The sequence below is a fragment of the Eubalaena glacialis genome, chromosome 15 (genome assembly GCF_028564815.1).
Source record: "Eubalaena glacialis isolate mEubGla1 chromosome 15, mEubGla1.1.hap2.+ XY, whole genome shotgun sequence".
NCBI lineage: Eukaryota > Metazoa > Chordata > Mammalia > Artiodactyla > Balaenidae > Eubalaena > Eubalaena glacialis.
Genome location: NC_083730.1, coordinates 77,729,803 through 77,750,949, shown reverse-complemented (window position 1 = coordinate 77,750,949; position 21,147 = coordinate 77,729,803). Strand labels below are relative to the sequence as shown.

The window sequence follows — 21,147 nt, the reverse complement described above, 5'->3', positions numbered from 1 at the left end:
TTTGACATAGATGTCTTAATGAACACTTAAAGCAGATTTCATATTAAAAAATTGTTATAGAAGGAAAATTTACTCCACAGTATGATTTTCTCCAAGCCCCAACCTCCTTTAAGAAGCTTTCAATATATTTTTTTTAATAAGCAGGATTATTCACATCATACCAATTTTTAAAAAATATGTAATTAATTAATTTATTTGGCTGCCTTGGGTCTTAGTTGCGGCACGTGGGATCTTTCGTTGCAGCATGCGGGCTCTTCATCGCCGCCTGTGGGCTTCTCTCTAGTTCTGGCGTGTGGGCTTCAGAGCGCTCAGGCTCTCTGGTTGTGGCGTGCGGGCTCTGGAGCACGCGGGCTCAGTAGTTGTGGTGAGCGGGCTTAGTTGCCCCATGGCATGTGGGATCTTAGTTCCCCAAGCGCGGATCGAACTTGTGTCCCCTGCATTGGAAGGCAGATTCTTAACCACTGGACCACCAGGGAAGTCCCAAGAAGCTTTCAATATTTAATAACTATTTACTGAACATCTTTTACGCACCACACACTCTTCTGGAGGTAAGGGTTACACTGGTGAACAAAATAGATGTGCTCCCTGCAGTCCTAGAGGAGAGACCAACATTAAATAAGTATACAAATAAATATATAATTACAAATTGTGATGATTTCTAAGAAAGAAAAGTTGAGGGCTTATGAAAGAATATGACGGGGGGGATTAATTTGCATTGAGGTGCATGGAAAACCTCTACAAACAATTATATTTAAGCTGATATAAGACCTAAAGCATGAATGGGATTCAGCTCTCAAGGAACTTACCCTTGATTGATGAAACAAACATTAAATAATTATATAAATAAATTTAAATTACAGATTACTATGTGTTAGGAAGCATTTTAGGAAAAAAAACTAGTATGTGCAAAGGTTCTAGAATGAGAAAGAGGGAATTCCCTGGCGGTCCAGTGGTTAGGACTCTGTGGTTCCACTGCTGGGGGCCCGGATTCAATCTGTAGTGGGGGAACTAAGATCCCCCAAGCTGCATGGCGTGACCAATAAAATAATACAGAATGAAAAAGAGCTTGAAATATTTGAGGAACAAAAAGAATTCCATTCTGGAATCTGTCTTTTAGTAATAAAAACATCAGCAAAGAAGGAGATTATATATGCGGGGATGTAGGGATGTTTACCACAGAATTGTTTGCAGAAGGAAAAATAAATAAAGGAAATTAAGAAAAACAAAACCTGAAAACAGCCTACATGTCCATCACGAGAGGAACTGTTGGATAAATTATCTTATGTGGAATACTATACAGCTATCAAAATTGATTAGAACTATTTATATTAAAGTGGAGAGAGATCCATGAAATAACAGGTGAGAACAGCAATGTATACAGAAATATATGATCCCATTTTAAAAAACCTACCATGCATACCACTGTAACAACAACCTCTGTATATATGTGTGTGTGTGTATAGAAGTATGTGTGTGTGTATATATATATATATTTGGATATGTTTTAATGAGGATAGAGAATGATGTAGAGAAATATACCAGGCTTTTTGCATTGGTTACAGTTCAGGGGAGTGGAGAGAAAGAAAATAAGACTCTAACAAAAGGAAAAAAGGTTATTATGGAATAATGTTGAGCAAAAATGTAGAATATAAAATACTAGCTATAGAATTACTACAAACATGTAAAAATTGAATATGCATAAGGACAAAGACTTAAAGTAACAAAAGTAAAACTCATTTTGACTAGATGAGATTGCAGCAAACTTTTTACTTTAGATTTCTCTTATTTTAATATTGTTTTTTCAATAAAGTAACATTAAAAAAATGCATAGAGATTTTAACATCCAGGGATCAGATCATTTCAGCAGAGATGTTTTTCTTTCTTCTTTTGTCCCATGTTCAATTCATGTTATTTTGTCTTATGCACTGTCATAAGCCACCTGAAATATTATCTAGGTCAAAGTGGGATGTAAATAAGTAAATAAAAATAACCTAATTCTTGCCAGTCTCTTCCCTTTTTAATCTATCCTGCACACTGCCAACATGTTACTCATGATAGTATCATGTAAAAGGATAATAATAATTCTTGCTTCATAGGATTGTGAATGGATTAAATTAATGTATAGGAAGCATTTAGAATAGGGCCTGGCATATACTACATACTCACTAAGGACTAGTTATATGGTAATTATGTCATATCATTTATTTGCTCAGAAGTTTATAATGGCACCTCTGCAGGATAAAATTCAAATGCAAGAACCTCTACAATCTAGTTGTAAATAAAAATGCCACTTATAATATTACATGTAGGACTTCCCTGGTGGCGCAGTGGTTAAGAACCTGCCTGCCAATGCAGTGAACATGGGTTCAAGCCCTGGTCCAGGAAGATCCCAGGATCTTCCCAGGATCTTAGCTGCCGCGGAACAGCTAAGCCCGTGTGCAACAACTACTGAGCCTGCGCTCTAGGGCCTGCAAGCCACAACTACTGAGCCCACATGCCACAACTACTGAAGCCCATGGGCCTAGAGCCTGTGCTCTGCCACAACAGAAGCCACCACAATGAGAAGCCTGCGCACCGCAATGAAGAGTAGCCCCCGCTCGCCACAACAGAGGAAGCCTGTTCACAGCAATGAAGACCCAGTGCAGCCATAAATAAATAAATAAAATTACATGTAGCTACTGAGCTCTTGAAATGTGGCTAACCTGAATTGAGACATAAGTGTAAAATACACCCTGAATTACAAAGTACAAAATTAAGAAAGTGAAATATTGCAGTGATTTTTATATTGATTATATGTTGAAATGACAAAATTTTAAATATTTGGGTTAATAAAATTATTATTAAAATTAGTTTTACCTGTTTCTTTTTACTTTTTTAAAAGTTTTTTAGAAACTTTTAAATTACATATGTGGCTCACATTACATATTTATTGGATAGAATGACTAGATTTTTAAAGTAAAATGTTGCTTTTTCTTTTATAAAAAAATTTTGCTCTCTTTTCTTATTGAAGTATAGTTGATTTACAATGTTGTGTTAGTTTCAGGTGTACAGCAAAGTGATTCTTTTTCAGATTCTTTCCCATTATAGATTATTACAGGATATTAAATATAGTTCCCTGTGCTATACAGTAGGACCTTGTTGTTTACCTTTTTATATATAGTAGTGTGTATATGTTAATCCCAAACTCCTAATTTATCCCTCTCCCCTCTCTCTACTTTGGTAACCATAAATTTGTATTCTATGTCTGTGTAATTCTGTTTTGTAAATAAGTTCATTTGTATCATTTTTTTTTTTTTTTTTTGGCTGCACGTCACGTCATGTGGGATCTTAGTCCCCAACCAGGGATTAAACTCATACCCCCTGCAGTGGATGCATGGAGTCTTAACCACTGGGCCGCCAGGGAAGTCCCTGTATCATTTTTTGAGATTTCATATGTAAGTGGTATCATATATTTGTCTTTCTCTGTCTGACTTATTTCACTTAGTATGATAGTCTCTAGGTCCATCTATGTTGCTGCAAATGGCATTATTTCATTCCTTTTTATGGCTGAGTAATATTCCATTGTATACATATACCACATCTTCTTTATCCATTCATCCCTTGATGAACATTTAGGTTGCTTCCATGTCTTGACTGTTGTAAACAGCACTGCTGTGAACATTGTGGTGCATGTATCTTTTCGAATTAGAGTTTTCTCTGGATATATGCCCAGGAGTGGAATTCCTAGATCATATGGTAACTCTATTTTTAGTTTTTTAAGGACCCTCCATACTGTTCCCCATAGTGGCTGCACCAATTTACATTTCCACCAACAGTTTAGGAAGGTTCCTTTTTCTCCACACTGTCTCCAGCATTTGTAGTATCTAGTCTTACATTTAGGTCTTTAATCCATTTTGAATTTACTTTTGTATATGGTGTTAGAGAATGTTCTAATTTCATTGATTTACATGTAGCTGTCCAGTTTTCCCAGCACCACTTATTGAAGAAACTGTCTTTTCTCCACTGTATATTCTTGCCTCCTTTATCATAGATTAATTGACCATAAGTGCGTGCGTTTATTTCTGGTCTTTGTGTCCTGTTTCATTGATCAGTGTGTCTTTTTTGTTCCATATTGTTTTGATGACGGTAGCTTTGTAATATAGTCTGAAGTCAGGGAGCATGATTCCTCCAGCTTAGTTTTTCTTTCTCAAGATTGTTTTGGCTATTCAGGGTCTTTTGTATTTCCATACAAATTTAAAAAAATTTTATTCTAGTTCTGTGAAAAATGCCATTGGTAATTTGATAGGGATTGCACTGAATCTGTAGATTGCCTTGGGTAGTATGCTTATTTTAACAATATTAATTCCTCCAATCCAAGAACATGGTACAACTTTCCATCTGTTTGTGTCATCTTCAATTTCTTTCATCAGTGTCTTTTAGTTTTCAGAGTACAAGTCATTTGCCTCCTTAGGTAGGTTTATTCCTAGGTATTTTATTCTTTTTGATGTGATGGTAAATGGGATTGGGTTACCATTTCATCCTAATCTCTGTCCAGTTGATATTTTAGACCCAAGTGCAGTATACTTGCATTTATTTCTATTAACTTTTATATTATTATATTATTAAATAAAACTCATTATTCTAAAGTGTAAGATCTATCCCTCACAACTTTGGTACATTCATTCAATAAATACTGAATGCCTATTTTAGTCACTTTTAGGCACTAGAGATATTGAGGTTAATGAGACAGATAAGTTGCCTGGCCCCAAGGAAGTTACAGTCTACTAAGGAGAAATAGGCACACAAACAAACAAGATATTTTGGAATTTGAATAAATGTTACATCTCTGAGGTGATGACATTTGACCTGATGCTTGAAGGATGAGAAGGAGCTAGTCATGTGATTATCTGGGGGAAGAGCATTCCAGAGAGGGAAGAGCTATTGCAAATTATCTGAATTGGAAAAGTATTTGACATGTTGGATAAACACACAGTGGTGGGCAGACACTAAGATAGCCCCCAATGATGCCTGCCTCTTGGTATTCACACTGTTGTGTAATCCTCTCCCCTTGAGTGTTGACAAGATCTGTGATGAATAGAATACAGGAAAGGAGATGGGATGTCACTTCAGTCATTTGCTTACATAAGATTGAGACTTCCATGTTGCTAGGAGGGCATCTTGCAGAAGTCCACATGGCAAAGAACTGAGTGTAGCCTTGCACCAAGAGTTAGTTAGGAACTGAGGCCCTCAGGCCCGCAACCCTCAAGGAACTGAATTAGACCAATAACTGTATGAACTTGGAAGCAGATCCTTCTCCATTTGAGCCTTCAGACGAGACCCCCCCCCCCGGTCAACATCTTGGTCATAACCTTGTGAGAGACACTGAAGCAGAAGACCCAACTAAGCTATTCTTGAACTCCTAACTCACTGTGCTGTGAGATAATACGTGTGTTTTAAGCCGCTAAATTTGTGGACATTTGTTATGATGCAATAGATAAGTAACACACATATTTGATAAATATGCTCACTGTATTTTCTTTCAAGTTATTGATGAAAATGTTTTACAGGACAGTGTCAAGTCAGAATGCTGGTTCACTCCACTAGAAGCCATTTTTAAGTTGATATTTATCAATTAGTTAGCACTACCTTAGGTTTATTTAGAAATGCCCTTAATTGTGCTTTCACTTGGTCTACATTTTCTTTTCTTTTCTTTCTTTTTTTTCTTTTGGCCACACTGCTTGGCCTACGGGATCCTAGTTCCCCGACCAGGAATCGAATCTGGGCCCCAGTAGTGAAAGTGCTGAGTCCTAACCACTGGACCACCAGGGAATTCCCAATATATTTTCTTATTTTTATATCATGAAATTTCTCACAAAATGTTTTGTCAAAATACCATATACGATGAGCAAATTCAGGAACTGTATTTGTTTATAATTTCTATGTAGGTGTTTAATCAATTGATATATATGCTGAGTATTTATTATTAGCTAACTCTTCTGGTGTTAATAGAAATAAAAGAAGCAAATAATCAAAAAAAAAAGTACCATATACACTGTGTCTAGTAATTCTGTCCAAAAAGAGAATGGGGTTAGTCTGGCATGATTTTTTTTATAAATCCATGTTGAATTAATGGTTACTTTTTTCTAATTCTTTAAAAACACATCTTGGGACTTCCCTGGTGGCACAGTGGTTGAGAATCTGCCTGCCAATGCAGGGGACATGGGTTTGAGCCCGGGTCCAGGAAGATCCGAAATGCTGTGGAACAACTAAGCCCGTGCGCCACAACTGTTGAGCCTGTGTTCTAGAGCCCGCCAGCCACAACTACCGATCCCGCATGCCACAACTTCTGAAGCCCGCGTGCCTAGAGCCCAAGCTCTGCAACAAGAGAAGCCACCGCAATGAGAAACCTGCGCACTGCATCGAAGAGTAGCCCCCACTTGCCGAAACTAGAGAAAGCCCGCACGCAGCAAGTAAGACCCAACAACGAAGACCCAATGCAGCCAAAGATAAATAAATAAATAAATAAATTGATAAAAACACATCTTTTGGATAGTTCATTCTAGAATCTTGTCTGAGATAAATACTAAGATCTTTGCAGATTCTACTATCCTTTCTCCTTATAAAAAATTTTTAGTTATCAACAGCTTTCTACAATTTCTACAACTTCTAGCAATTTCTACAATTTTCTACAATTTCTAGCAATTTTTCCAGTTTTACATGAACTCTCAGATTTCATTCAGTGGTTTATTGGGTTAACCTGCAAGTTTTACCAAAGCCCTGGAGTGTAATTTGTTCAGGCCAGGAGTGCTGTATTCATTTAGAGCAGTCAGGTGCTCTCTTACAATCTTTATCTTCAGTTCCCTCTTACAATGTTTTACACTTTTTATTCTAAATATTATTCTTTTCAGTAGGAGAGACAGAAACATGTTATCCATTAATCATTATACCATGAGTTTCAGCAATGGGATATATCCTTCCTTGCTTTTGTCCCAAACTTCATTTTTTTGGATGACGGCTTTATTAAGATATAATTTACGTACCATACAATTCATCCTTTTGAAGTGTACAACTCAGTGGTTTCCGGTATATTCATAGAGTTGTACAACCAGCACCATTATCTAATTTTAGAATATTTTTATCATCCTAAAAAGAAAGCCTGTGCCCATTATCAGTCACTCCCCATTCCCTCCCAAACTACCTTTCTAGCTCTAGGCAACACTAATCTACTTTCTGTCACTGTAAATTAGCCTGTTTTGGACATTTTAAAAAATTAATTAATTTATTTGGCTGCGTTGGATCTTTGTTGTGGTACACGGGATCTTCCTTGCAGCATGTGGGATCTTTCGTTGTGGGGCTCATTGCGGCGTGTGAGCTGTTTGCTGCGGTGTGCCGGCTTCTCTCGAGTTGTGGTGTGTGGGTTTTCTCTTCTCTAGTTGTGGCGCAGGCTCCAGAGCACGTGGGGTCTCTAGTTGAGGTGCGCAAGCTCAGTAGTTGCGGTGCATGGGCTTAGTTGCCCCGCGGCATGTGGGATCTTAGTTCCCTGACCAGGGATCGAACCCGCGTCCCCTGCATTGGAAGGTGGATTCTTAACCACTGGGCCACCAGGGAAATACCCTGTTTTGGACATTTTGTATGAATGAAATCGTACAGTACATTGTCTTTTGTGACTAGCTTTTTCACCTAGCCTAATGTTTTCAAAGTTCATCCATGTTGTAGCATGTATCAGTACTTCTTTCAATTGCTAAATAATATTCCACTGCACTGATATAGCATATCAGTGATATAGCATATTTTATTTGCTATATCAACTGTTCACCAGTTGATGGACATTTGTGTTGTTTCTACTCTTTGTCTCTTATGCATAACACTGTTACGAACGTTTGTGTCGAAGTTTTTGTGTGGACATATGTTTTAGTCTCTTGGGTATATACCTAGAAATAGAACTGGGTTTATACCTAGGAGCTGAGTCATATAGGATATGTTTAACTTTTTGTGGAACTGGCAAAGTGGCTGCAATATGTTATATTTCCACAGCAGTGTATGAGGTTTCCTATTTCTCAACATTCACTTGCTATTGTCTTTTTATTATAGCCATCCTAGTAGGTGTGAAATGTCATCTCGTGATTTTAATTTGTATTTCCCTGGTGGCTTATGATGTTGATCATCTTTTCATGTGTATTAGTTATTCGTATTATTTTGGGGAGAAATCTCTAATTTAAAACCTTTGCCCGGGAATTCCCTTGCGGTCCAGTGGTTAGGGCTTGGTGCTTTCACTGCCAGTGCCCGGGTTCGATCCCTGGTCGGGGAGCTAAGATCCCACAAGCCGTGAGGTGCAGCCAAAAAAACAAAAAACAAAAAACAAACCTTTTCCCATTTTTAAATTGGGTTGTGTTATTGAGTTGTAGGAATTCTCTATATATTCTACATAAAAGTCCCTTATTAGATATATAGTTTACAAATACTTTCTCCTATTCTGTGGGTTGTCTTTTTTACTTTCTTGATGGTATCCTTTGAAGAACTAAAGTTTCTAATTTTGAAGAAGACCAATTTATCTATTTTTTTCTTTTGTTGCTTGTGCTTTTGTTGTCATATCTAAGAAGCAATTGCCTAATAAAAGAATTCTTTTGATGTCCCATTAATTTTTTAAATTACCTTTCCCTATTTTCCCATTAACCAGTTTCCTGTTAAGAGTACTGTATGTGTTAAGAGTGAGAACTATGATCAGACTGACTGAGTTTGAATGTTGGTGTTATCAGTTGATAATTCTGTAACCAGAGGGAAAATGACACAACTTCTTTAAGCCTCAGTTTCTTCATCTGTAAAATAAGAATAATACTTCTTACCTCAAAGGTTGTGTTGAGGATTAAAATGCTTACAGAGAAACCACTTGATAATTGGTAGCTATTATTACTAGAAATTTTCTTTAAGTACTATTTCTGCTTAAATTAAAATACTTTACTACATAGGTGTTTTTCTTGACTTTGTATCCACTGCAGTAACTCGCTCATGGTAGAAGTTTAATGAATACCTGTTAACTGAAATTGATATGTAATATATAGTAGTAGCCCATTACATTGAGAACTGAGATGTGTTTGAGCTTGCTAAGGAGCTAAGTAAAAAGAAAAGACAAAACTGAAAATAAATATCACCCACTTCATCATTTGGGCTTGGGTTAGCTCTTATAGAAAAGGAAATGGGAGAATTATGATTCCAAAGACATTTCAAAGGGGAACAGTGCTAAATATACAGAAGGGAGGGGCTTAATTTAGAGAGAAAAATAGAAAAGTAAATCCCCAAATGCTGGTTGGTGGCATAAGACATTTTAGAATAGATGCCAAAAGAGAAAAGTTCTCTTGTCAAGAGCAGCAGACTGATTTGCCATGGTTGTTCTCTGAACAATCTGAGATTTGTTCTTGACTGAGACAAGAGTCCTTTGTCCAAAAGCATCCTCTTATCACTTGGTGAGACTGTCATTAGTCCCCTCACCCTTATTAGATAGACGTATGATTAGAGGCCTCAAAAGACTCCCTAAGATTTTATGGTAGGGATTTCTGATCCAGAAATATACTGGTATTTTAATTTGTTTATCTAATAATGTAAGCAAAGTGATTAGAGCCTACCTCTACTTAACAATGTCCTGTATTCCACTGCACATGGTATTCTTAATTTCATATGAATAAATGAATAATATATTTAAATTACTCAAGCCATGCAAATGATCTAATTTATATTATCAATAAATATTTGTAAAATGTATGAGAGTATGGTTAGATGAAAGATAAATGGTTATGTAAATGAAGCGTTCTTCCTTCTGCTTTCTCCTTCCCCCAATTTTTGTCCAAATTTTACCAGTTCTTCCAAATAATGTTCAAATTCCAATCAGTGTATATTATTTTTGTGTACAGATTATTTGAGATTTGGTATTCAAGCTGTTTTTCCTACTATATTATAAGCTCCTGGAAGTCTGGGTCTGATCTTTTTTGTCTTTATATTTTCTGTAACACAGCGTTTTACACAAAGTTGATATATAAACATAAGCATATTCAATGAATTGTGTAATTTAGTAATATTATATTTACATTTATAAATGTAATATTACTACAAATATAATATTACAAATATTATATAATACATTTATTATATTTATGGTGGGAATTTTGGTACAGAATATTTAAGAAAACATTAGTATTATGAGACATTAATAACCCTTTCTCTTCACACCTTTTCCAGCTATTACTAAAAACTTACTGATTGAGTAAATATATAGCCTGTCTTCCCCAACACAGGCTTGTGTCCCTATACAGGGACAGGTTTCAAACAGACCTCCCTTCTTCCCTATTTTTCTCTCCCTTTTTTCTATTCTATTTGTCTCTTGCAGCTCTATTTACCTTTTCATGGTGACTCATTCTCTGTACTTTTTATTAGTCCTACATCTTGCCCCTTTTTACAATTCCTAATGCTTTTTAGAACTTTGTTTCCTTGTCACCTGCTCTTTCTATTTTTGTTCTTTCTGCTTGGCTTTCTCCTCCACTTGTCGCTACTTTCTCTCCTTGCCCTCAAGATACAGGGCAGGATTGGGTAGGGAGGAGCCCAGCTGGGTTAAGGGTGGAGCTACCTGTTTACTGCTTGGGATTCAGAACCTGACCAGGAAGGATCAGGCTGCTTGAATTTAGCTGAGGCTGAAGTCCCTATGGCCTTCCTACTGGAGGCTAGCATTTTGGAGGACAATTGGAACTTGGTGAGACTAGAAGCAGCCCCTCTCTTCGTTTTTCGATCCCCCTTCCTTCCTCCCTGTTCTGTATTTTTCACTCACAGCATCTCTCTCCATACTAACTTTTCTTCTTCCTTTTCCCCTGTTGCTTACTATTCTGTTTTTTCTGTCTGTCTAGCTCTCTGTCAGTCAACTTTATTTAGTATTTGTTTGCCTCTTCTGTTACCCATTCTTTCCACATATCTGTTCTGTCTTAAAATTTAACTTTTTCTACCTCTTTTCCATTTTATTCTTCCCTTTATTAATTTTCTAATCCAACTCTCTTTTTTTCCTTCAGTCATTTTCTATCCACCTGTCTATTCTTTTTATCTTACTGTTTCCCAGCAATGTAGCAATAAGGGAGGAAGAAAGGAGCCACCCTGGCTTTCCAGGGGCCTATTCACCCTTTTTACTCATTCTCAGACTTGTAGTGTGTTTTGATTAGGCACTGAAGAGTTTGTGCTCTGCACAGATAGTTAACAAACAGTGAAATTAGAGAAAGGTTGAATATTAAATTTAAAAGGCTTAATTTTATTCTTACTTTCTCTTTTTATTTAGTTATTTTCTGCAATACAGTGGATACAGTTTGTTATGGCTACTCTGAGGTAAGTTTATTTAACCTCATGTAATGTAACTTTGAACTAATACAAGCAAAACTGGAGAATTCTGAAGTTTCTTTATTTTTTCCCCTGGGGACTTGCTTTTACTCATTAGTTAGAAATGCTGTCCTTTACCATGTTGACATTATCTGATTAATAAAATGTAATAACATCAACAACAATAATAACAAAAAAAACAGATTGAAGGGTAACATCTGAAAATCAAAGGACAATTTGGTCAACAGGATTGATTTGCAAAATCAGTTGTGAAGTGCTCGCTTTGATAGCACATATACTAAAAATTGTAATGATACAGAGAAGATTAGCATAGCCTCTGCTTAAGGATGACACACAAATTCGTGAAGCATTCCATATTTTTAAAACATTTGTGCAGTTTATTTTACATCAATTATATGTCAATAAAGCTGTAAAAAAAAGTATCAAAAACAAAGGAGCGCCAATTGTCCTGTTTAATGATAGTCTTTTATCTCTGCCAGTGTTATAGGTTCAAGTTCACTTATTGCCTATGCTGTATTCCAGAACATACAGAAATCTCCAGAGGTGAGCAGTCTCTTTCTGTGTTGGATTTGAACTTTTAGTGACTTAGCCTTTGAAATAAAAAAGAGAGGTGTCCCCTATAAATGATGGAATAATCCTATGAATTGCTTGTAAATTTGTCATTTTGATATAATACATGGGGATATTTTAGACATTGCCCCAAAGATCTCCCTTTTCTTTTAGGTAGTTATTTTAACTATAATTTTGAATACTGAGGAATTGACTAAATGTGGATTAGTGGATAAATGTAGATTTTTGGGGGTATGCATTAATTATTAAAGTCAAAGAAACAGAGTATTGTTTGAAGCCTATATTCACTCTAAGCATGGTAGGGTCCTGCCTAGAGGTGAGTTTTCTGATGTAGATATCTTGGTAAAATTGCTAGTGGGGCTGGAAATAGTTCAAAGACTGCTATACAAAAGGTATTTATTTTGCTGTTCTGGCCTTCTAGGCAATTACAATTTAATGGTGAAAATAGAACAAAAATACATCCTATGTAAAACTATTCATACCAAAAAAGTCTAGTCAAAAACCTTCCTTTTATTGAGGTATAATTGACAAATAAAAATAGTATATACTTAAGGTATTAAAAAAAAAAACCTATCAGAGAGTTCCCTGGTAGCCTAGCGGTTAGGATTCTGGGCTTTCACTGCTGTGGCCCAGGTTCAATCCCTGGTCCCACAAGCTGCATGGTGTGCTCCCAAAAAAAAAAAAAAAAAAAAAAGATTTTAAGAAAAATGTAACAAAACTGTTTTTCTAATCAGGCCAAGTGGCACAAAATTAAGCAAAATGTAGTTTAGGACATGTACGAGAGAGCTTTTGTAATGTGGAAAGTGACACATTTAGCTTGGCTATGGCTAAGGTCTCATAGCTAGTAAGTGTTAGAGCTAGAAGTTGAGGCAGACTTGTCTTGTTCCAAAGCCTCTTCTCACATACACTTTTAAACCACTGAAATATAATGTCTAATGAAAAGAGAATTTTGAATTTCAGAGGTAGAATGTGCCTATGTAAGTAAAACTAGAAAGTAGAAGTCTTGATACTGTATTGTCAATTGCCTGCCAAAGTAATCTTAGGCCACACATCTTCCTGTGATGTGGATTTCCCTAATGTTTCTTTCCTGAATGTTTGTTGAAATTTGAGTTCAGATGTGATTAAGTTAATAAAGTATAAGTTACATTGTGGAGAGAGGTAAGCAGAGATTCTCAGTACTACTGACCTTTTGGGCTAGACGGTTATTTGTTGTGGGTGGCTCTCCTGCATCTTAGGATATTTAGCAGACTTTACCCAATAGATGTAGCAGCAACATTCCTCACCCAGTTGTGAGAACCAAAAATATCTTCAAATATTGCCAAATGTCTTCTGAGAGAGGCAGTCACTCCTGGTTGAAAACCACTGCTCTAGGGTGACCTCTGCCATAACAGTGGGTTAGAGCTTTATAAAGATGTGGGGTCTAGTTTGGCCTGGGATGTGACCTTTAATTTCTCTGGCTTCGGTTCTCATACCTTTCACATAACCAGAGCCTGAAGGACCTTAGTAATCAATAATTCAGTGGTTCCTACACATTCTGCTTTTTTGGTGTAGGGAAGATTCCAATTTTTCCAGCTTAAAAATGTCAGCCATGCTCCGCCATTTTCCTTTATTTCTTCATCAAATAACATTTTTAACAGCATAAACACATGGAAGGCATAATCTGAAAAACACAAAAATTATTAAATTAATGATTATAGTAAATTGGAGAAATCCATGGGAAATCTTTGAGGGGACTAGCTGATTAGACAGTAACTCAGAGAGGCAACCTTAAGAGAGAAGAAAGTAGCCCAGGCCAGCCAGTGTTAAAGGAAAAAAAAAAAAAAAAAACTCTAGGCAGATATACTTCCCTGCACTTGTGTGAAGTGCACTTCATTTCCTTGTGAAGGTCACTTTTGATATTCCTTGTAACTTGATTTCACTAGAAATATTAGGAAGCAGTGTTTTGGAAGAGTATAAATATGAGTTGCTTTAGGTGTTTTACCTTACCAGGTTAGACCTGGACCCAGAACCTCCTTGGGGAAAGCCTTTCACACAATGCATTCCATCCCTGCACCTTACTTTGCTCTTGATTTAAATGAGACAAGTACAAATATATTTAAAGTTTTTGCTTTCATATTTAGGATCATGTCTTAAGCTTTTTCATCTTATTACCATGCACTATGCTGATTGTATTTTTATTTAATTTAAAAAATTTTTTTAATTTTTTTATTTTTAAAAAAAATTTTTAATTTTTTTATTTTAAAAAAAATTTTTGGCTGCGCTGCACAGCATGTAGGATCTTAGTTCCCCAACCAGGGATCAAACCCTGTGCCCCCTGCAGTGGAAGCACGAAGTCTTAACCACTGGACTGCCAGGGAAGTCCCTTTTTAAAAATTTTTTATTTTTTGTATTTTTCTTAAAGCGTGACCTGTATCATACATTTCCCTGTATTACCTTCGACCCAGTATCTTGTTAAACATAGAAGGGGTGAAATCTTTTTTAATTTCAATAATAGGTGCTCAGTTAAGTTTTGTTGTTTAATTGATTGATTTTATTTCCTGTTACTAGAACTCATGATTTTCCAACCATGAGTGAAAGTATATAAACCTCTTTTTATCCTTTATTTCTGTGCCAAAGACCTTAGGTGTGTTTTAATGGCCAACAGTTCCCTATATATAAGGCTATTTATTGACTCAATGACCATAATTATGTTCTTGCTCACAAAAGCTGCTTGGCCGCCTTTCTGCTCCAGAGTTTATTTTGTATTCAGTTTTAATTTTTTACCCATTAACAGTTATAAACTTGTGATAGGTCATAGGCCAGTAAAATCTATGAATATGCCACCTGGCTGTAACCTTAACAGGCTTCCTTGTAGCAAAGGATATATATTGTTAAAATAATAATATCTGATATTTAGTAAATACAGTTTAAAATATTATTTCACTTGTTTTTGTTTGTGTTAGCCAAAGCAGCTTGACCATTTACCCCTATCAGCAAGGTATTAGCATCTTAACTTTCCTCTCATTTGGAAGAAAAGTATGAGAAAAATTCCCTTTTGTACAGGTGAGGAGATTAGTTCTTATATTAGGTAGTATCTGATGGTAACTTAGTAATTTTTTTGCAGGGGGCGCACATGCCAGGGACCGGGCTGGCCTGTGGACCCAGTGGTGGGGGCACCAAAATTTTTTAAATTTACTTTTTTACTGTGAGATATACCAGCCATGGTTTAGAAGGCATAAAACTCATGTGTGCTATATAATGGATGGCTATAAACAAAACCTGGGACAAGAAATAGGAATCGCTCGTATCCCCAAACATTCCTACTGTGCTCCTTCCCAGTCACAACCTCACCTCTAGCAGTAACCACTATCCAGATTTTTGCTTAATCATTTCTTGGCTTTTATGTACAGTTTTACCAGTAATGTATATATCCCTAAACAATTTAGTTTTGCATTTTTGAACTTGGCGTAAATGGTATAACACTGTATTTTTTGGTATGTATTGCTTTGTGATTTGCTTTTTTCCCTCAGTATCACTTCTGAGATTTGTCCATGGTGTTGTGTACAGCTCTGGTTCATTTCTTTTTCACTGATGCTTAGCATTCTATATTATGAACATACCACAATATATCTATCTGTTCTGCTATAAACAATCTTGTACATGTCTTCTGATGCACACATATAAAAGTTTCTCTAGTGATTTTACCTAATAACAGAATATAGGATATTCATATCCCCTAGATAATGCCAGACTTTTTCCAAATAGTTGTGCCAGCAGTGTATGAAATGTCCTATTGCTTCATGTTCCCGTTAATATTTGATATTGTCAGACTTTAAAAATTTTTGCCATGGGTGTGTAATTTTCATCTCATTGTAGATTGATTGATTGATTGACTTTTGGTCTCTTTATAGTTTTAATTTTTTAATTTCCTTGATTACTAATGGGGTCAGGCATATTTTCACATTTTTACAGCCATTTGGATTTCTTTTCTTAAGTACCTGTTCAAATCTTTTGTCCATTTTTTTCTATTGTTTTTTCTTATTGCTTTGTAAGAGTTTTTGTTTGCTTTGTTTTTTTAAAATAAATTTTATTTATTTATTTATTTTTGACTGCGTTGGGTCTTCGTTGCTGCCCGCGGCCTTTCTCTAGTTGCGGCGAGCGGGGGCTACTCTTCACTGTGGTGCATGTGCTTCTCATTGCAGTGGCTTCTCTTGTTGCGGAGCGTAGGCTCTAGGTGTGCGGGCTTCAGTAATTGTGGCACGTGGGTTCAGTAGTTGTGGCTCATGGACTCTAGAGCACAGGCTCAGTAGTTGTGGCACACGGGCTTAGTTACTCTGCGGCATGTGGGATCTTCCCGGAACAGGGCTCGAACCCATGTCCCCTGCGTTGACAGGCGGATTCTTAACCACTGGACCACCAGGGAAGTCCATGCTTTGTTTTTAATATTGTTTGGGTACTGGTCCTTTGTTAGTCATATGTGTTACAAATATCTTCTCCCACTTTGTGGCATGTCTTTTCACTTTCTTTACGGTGTCTTTTGACACAGACATTTTTCATTTAAATGTGGGCAAATTTTTCAACTATTTCTTTTAGATCTTTTTGTGTTTTGCTTAGGAAAAACTTTCCCTAACCAGTAATTAAAGACATTATCCTATATTATCTTAAAAAAAAACCTTTATAAATTTTGTCTTTCATATTTAGGTCTTTAAACTAGTTGGTACCGATTTTTGAGCGTGTGAGGTAGAAAGTAGGGGCCCAATTTAATTTTTATCCATATGGATACCCAGTTGTTCTAGTATCACATTTTGAAAAGACCGTTCTTTCTCCATTCATCTAAAAAGCCACCTCTATCATATATCAAAAGTTTAGGGCTTCCCTGGTGGCGCAGTGGTTGAGAATCCGCCTGCCAATGCAGGGGTAAACGGGTTCGAGCCCTGGTCTGGGAAGATCCCACATGCCGCGGAGCAACTGGGCCCGTGAGCCACAACTACTGAGCCTGCGCGTCTGGAGCCTATGCTCTGCAACAAGAGAGGCCGCGATAGTGAGAGGCCCGCGCACCGCCATGAAGAATGGCCCCCGCTTGCCGCAACTAGAGAAAGCCCTCGCACAGAAACGAAGACCCAACACAGCCAAAAATAAATAAATTAATTAATTAAAAAAAAAAAAGTTTATAGGGGCTTCCCTGGTGGCGCAGTGGTTGAGAATCCGCCTGCCAATGCAGGGGACATGGGTTCGAGCCCTGGTCCGGGAAGATCCCACGTGCCGCGGAGCAACTAAGCCTGTTCGCCACAACTACTGAGCCTGCGCTCTAGAGCCTGTGAGCCACAACTACTGAGCCCATGTGCCACAACCACTGAAGCCCACCTGCCTAGAGCCCATGCTCCGCAACAGGAAAAGCCACCACAATGAGAAGCATGCGCACTGCGATGAAGAGTAGCCCCTACTTGCTGCAACTAGAGAAAGCCCACGTGCAGCAATGAAGACCCAATGCAGCCAAAAATAAATAAATAAATAAATAAACTTATTTTTTAAAAAAACGTTTATATATATATTCTTAGGCTTGTTTTGGGCTCTCTATTCTGTTCCATTGGTCTATTTGTCCATCTCTGGGCTAGTACCACTGCATCTGCTTTATATTGTGTCCAGCTTTATATTGTTTTGGTATGTGTAGGACAAGTCCTCCTTCTCCTTTTTCTTCGAGTGTCATAGTTAACTTGATATTTTGTATTTCAATATCAGATTTAGAGCCAACTTTGTCAAATTCCACAAGAAGATATGTTGATACATAATTGAGATTGCATTTAATCTGTGTACCAATTTAAGGAGAACTGACATTTTCATAACATTGGATCTTACAGTCCATGAGCATGGTATATTTCTTCACCTTAGATCTTTGGTGTCTTTCAATAAACATATTATAATTTTCTCTACAGAAGGGCCAAAACTATTTTCAGGCAAGTGGGAGTGGGGAGGCCAAAAGGAGAAGGATATTAGAAAATGAGAAAGACAGACTTAAGCAATGTAGATAGAAATTGAAAGACAACATATACAATTCATGCTGATATTTTTCTCCACCTTGACTTTCATTGATATGAAAACCTGTAAAATGAATAAGATCTTAGGATCTAGTACATAACGTGATAATAGTTGATAACACTATTGTACAATTGAAATTTGCTCAGAGAATAGAACGTACATGTTCTCACACACATATGCAAAAAGGTAAATATGTGAGGTGATGGATGTGCTCATTAACTTGAGGGAAATCCTTTCACAATGTATATGTACATCAAATCATCACATATACTTTATCTTGCAGTTTTATTTGTCAATTATACTTCAATAAAGAAAAAAAGAAAAATGCAAATTAAACTCTGTGAAGATTAAAAAAAAGCCTGTTTTCATTTTCTTTGAGTTCTCAACCATATCCTAAAACACTCAGGTGATAATCTCATTACTTATTGTTAGAAGATGTTGGCTGTGCAGCTAGAACACTTAAAATTTCCCATTTGTGGTATGTCTCCATCACAAAATTTCTCATCTTTTCTCTCTTTCCTTGAGGAAGAAGTTCCAATGCTAATACATCCATGAGTACTCTGGTTCCAGAACAGTTGGGATAGTTGTGATTACAGATTACTTCCTACCTGGAGTATTCCTTTATATTCCCCAGTCAACCAATAGCAGAGGCCCCAGAAAAATTATGCCCAGTTTTCTACTAGAAGGGTAAAACATAAAAGTAATTAATTGTTACATTCTCCTGTCTATATCATTTTTGAAATTATGAATTTTATTGCTTTACAGATAAGGCCACTCGTTTATCTGAGCTTCTCTGACCTCCTCCTGGGGATATACTGGCTCATTGAGGCAGTTCTCTATGGAACTTCAGCAGCCAATAAGGACATTGTCTGCTATAACTTGCAAGCAGTTGGACAGGTGAGTGCTACTAGATTGTGATAGTACCTTGTACGAAAGGCACACGCTGATTTAAATAAGAAGCGGAGATAATCCATCCTGGGAAGCAGGACCCTTTTGTTTATTGTTACACTTTGAAACAATAGCTTTTATTGTTTTTCCCCATTAAAAAACTACTTATTTATTACAGAAAATTTGGGAAATTCAGAGAAGCAGAAAGATAATTAAAATCACCCAGATATAATCATTCTTTAATATTTTATGTATATTATATATTTCCAGTCTTCTTCTCTGTAGGTATATGCATTTTAGAACAAATAAAACAACACATTAATACCTTTTGTAATCTGCTTTTATTATTCAACATAGTGTGACCATATTTCCATGTAATGGAATATATTTCTACATCTTTTGAGATTATTGCATGTTTTTTATTACATTAATAAACATCAACTTTTGGAAATACTACATATGATTATATATGAGTTATATATCTTTCATAGATTTTATCAATGGATTAACCCACATAGTACCATCAGTATATAATGTTTCTGAGACTTGGGATGTGAAAAAAGTAGAGGTTAATATGCAGTCTGTACTCACTGCTGGATGCTTCCTCTGGGATTTGTTACTAGAGGGGAAATTTGTTTCAATTTAGTAGGAAAATACTAATATGTAATTAGTGGTATGAAATCCATGTACTAATAATATGTTACCTATCTTATATAAATTTATTTATTTTTTTAAACACGTGTGTGGGTTTTAAAAAATTATTTATTTATTTATTTTGGCATTGGGTCTTCATTGCTGCGTGCAAGATTTCTCTAGCTGTGTCGAGTGGGGGCTACTCTTCGTTGCGGTGTGCAGGCTTCTCATTGCTATGGCTTCTCTTGTTGCGGAGACAGGCTCTAGGCGCATGGGCTTCAGTAGTTGTGGTATGCAGGCTCAGTAGTTGTGGCACACGGGCTTAGTTGCTCCGCGGCGTGTGGGATCTTCCCGGACCAGGGCTCGAACCCGTGTCCCCTGCATTGGCAGGCAGATTCTTAACCACTGTGCCACCAGGGAAGTCCCTCATATAAATTTAAATATCTTAGAGACATACTTTACTCAATCCTGATAATAACCTCATTAAATAGAGTTAAGGCTGTATTGTTTTCTCAGATAATAATAAAAAACAATATTGTATCTGAATAATAATATTATAGTCTTGGAAGTAAAAATAAAAAAAATCTGCATTGGAATCTTGGACCTGATTAACTTGGTAACCTTACGCAAGTACTTAATCTTTCTGAACTTCAGTCTCCTAAATCTGTAAAATAGTCATTAATAATATTTACCTTGTGCTTGGCACAGATGTGAGTAATGTTACTTTATTTTTTTGAACTTTATTGAGCTATATATTCAATAAACTACATGTATTTAAAGTGTACATTTTTTACGTATGTATGAAATCATCACCACAATCAAGATAATAAACATTCCTATTTCTATCACCCCCCCCCCCAAATTATTTCAAGTATTTTTTCCTTTACTTCATAGACTGGATGCATTGTAATAGTTGTTTTTAAAAATATTGGTTGGATGTTTCCAATATCTGGCTCATTTCTAAATTGGTCTTCTCCCATGAGAATGAGTGACATCTTTCTGTCCTTTGTATATAGAATGTAATTTTTGTCTCATCATCTTTAGGCAGTGGTTCAAATCTTAGTCTAATTCTCTAAGCCTTGGCTATGCTGGTTTGGGACTGTCATGTGCATGCATGGTGCAGGGGTTAGGCTGGGACTTGTATGGAATCACACACAGAATTAGGGCATCTTCTTTTCTGGCTCTATCATTTCTGGGATTCCCCCCACACTTTCCTGCCTGAAGAAAGCCCTTCTCTAGTTTCTATAGGCTAAAAGATGGGATTTTATTAGTGTTTTAGGTGCCTACATTGAGCAACATCACGATTGGGGTACACACTTGAGGCAAAACTGTGAGAGAGAAAAAGAGAAAAAGTTTGGGAAACTTATTTCTTGCAGTTCACTTCTCCACATTTGACTCCCTTCTGTAATCCACTTGCTTTTTTTTTACTTTTCAGAGTCCTCAAGTAGTTGATTTTTATATTTTTTCCAGAGTTTTTGTTTGTAATCAGTGGGAGGGATGGGCTGTAGAGTGCTTAAACACAGTAGCTTATTTATTTAGTCAGTTAATTTTAGTTTTTAAAATTGTGGTAAAATACGTGTAACATAAAATTTACCATTTTAACCATTAAAAATTTTAAAGTTGTGGTAAAAATACATAACATAAAATTTAATGTCTTAGCCATGTTTAAGTGTACAGTTCAGCAACATACATTCA

The 21,147-nt window shown here is 36.4% G+C and overlaps 1 protein-coding gene and 1 non-coding gene across 10 annotated transcripts in view; both read left to right on the top strand.

Moving 5' to 3' along the window:
* Positions 1-21,147, top strand: part of TMEM116 (transmembrane protein 116) — a 233,242-nt gene that overhangs the window by 3,268 nt on the left and 208,827 nt on the right. For 8 of the 9 annotated variants that reach the window (XR_009697321.1, XR_009697320.1, XM_061169114.1 and 5 more), the window contains exons 1-4: positions 10,568-10,717; positions 11,288-11,334; positions 11,826-11,889; positions 18,697-18,828. Coding sequence is in view for 7 of the 9 variants with exons in the window: in XM_061169114.1 (XP_061025097.1) it covers positions 10,670-10,717; positions 11,288-11,334; positions 11,826-11,889; positions 18,697-18,828 (291 nt within the window). In the remaining 2 variants the exon portion in view is untranslated. Of the gene's footprint in view, positions 1-10,567; positions 10,718-11,287; positions 11,335-11,825; positions 11,890-18,696; positions 18,829-21,147 lie in introns of those variants that run through there. The other variant, XM_061169112.1, reaches the window with a different exon arrangement.
* Positions 11,600-11,707, top strand: LOC133076044 (U6 spliceosomal RNA). The gene has a single exon (XR_009697463.1). It is a non-coding gene; the product is annotated as a U6 spliceosomal RNA (small nuclear RNA).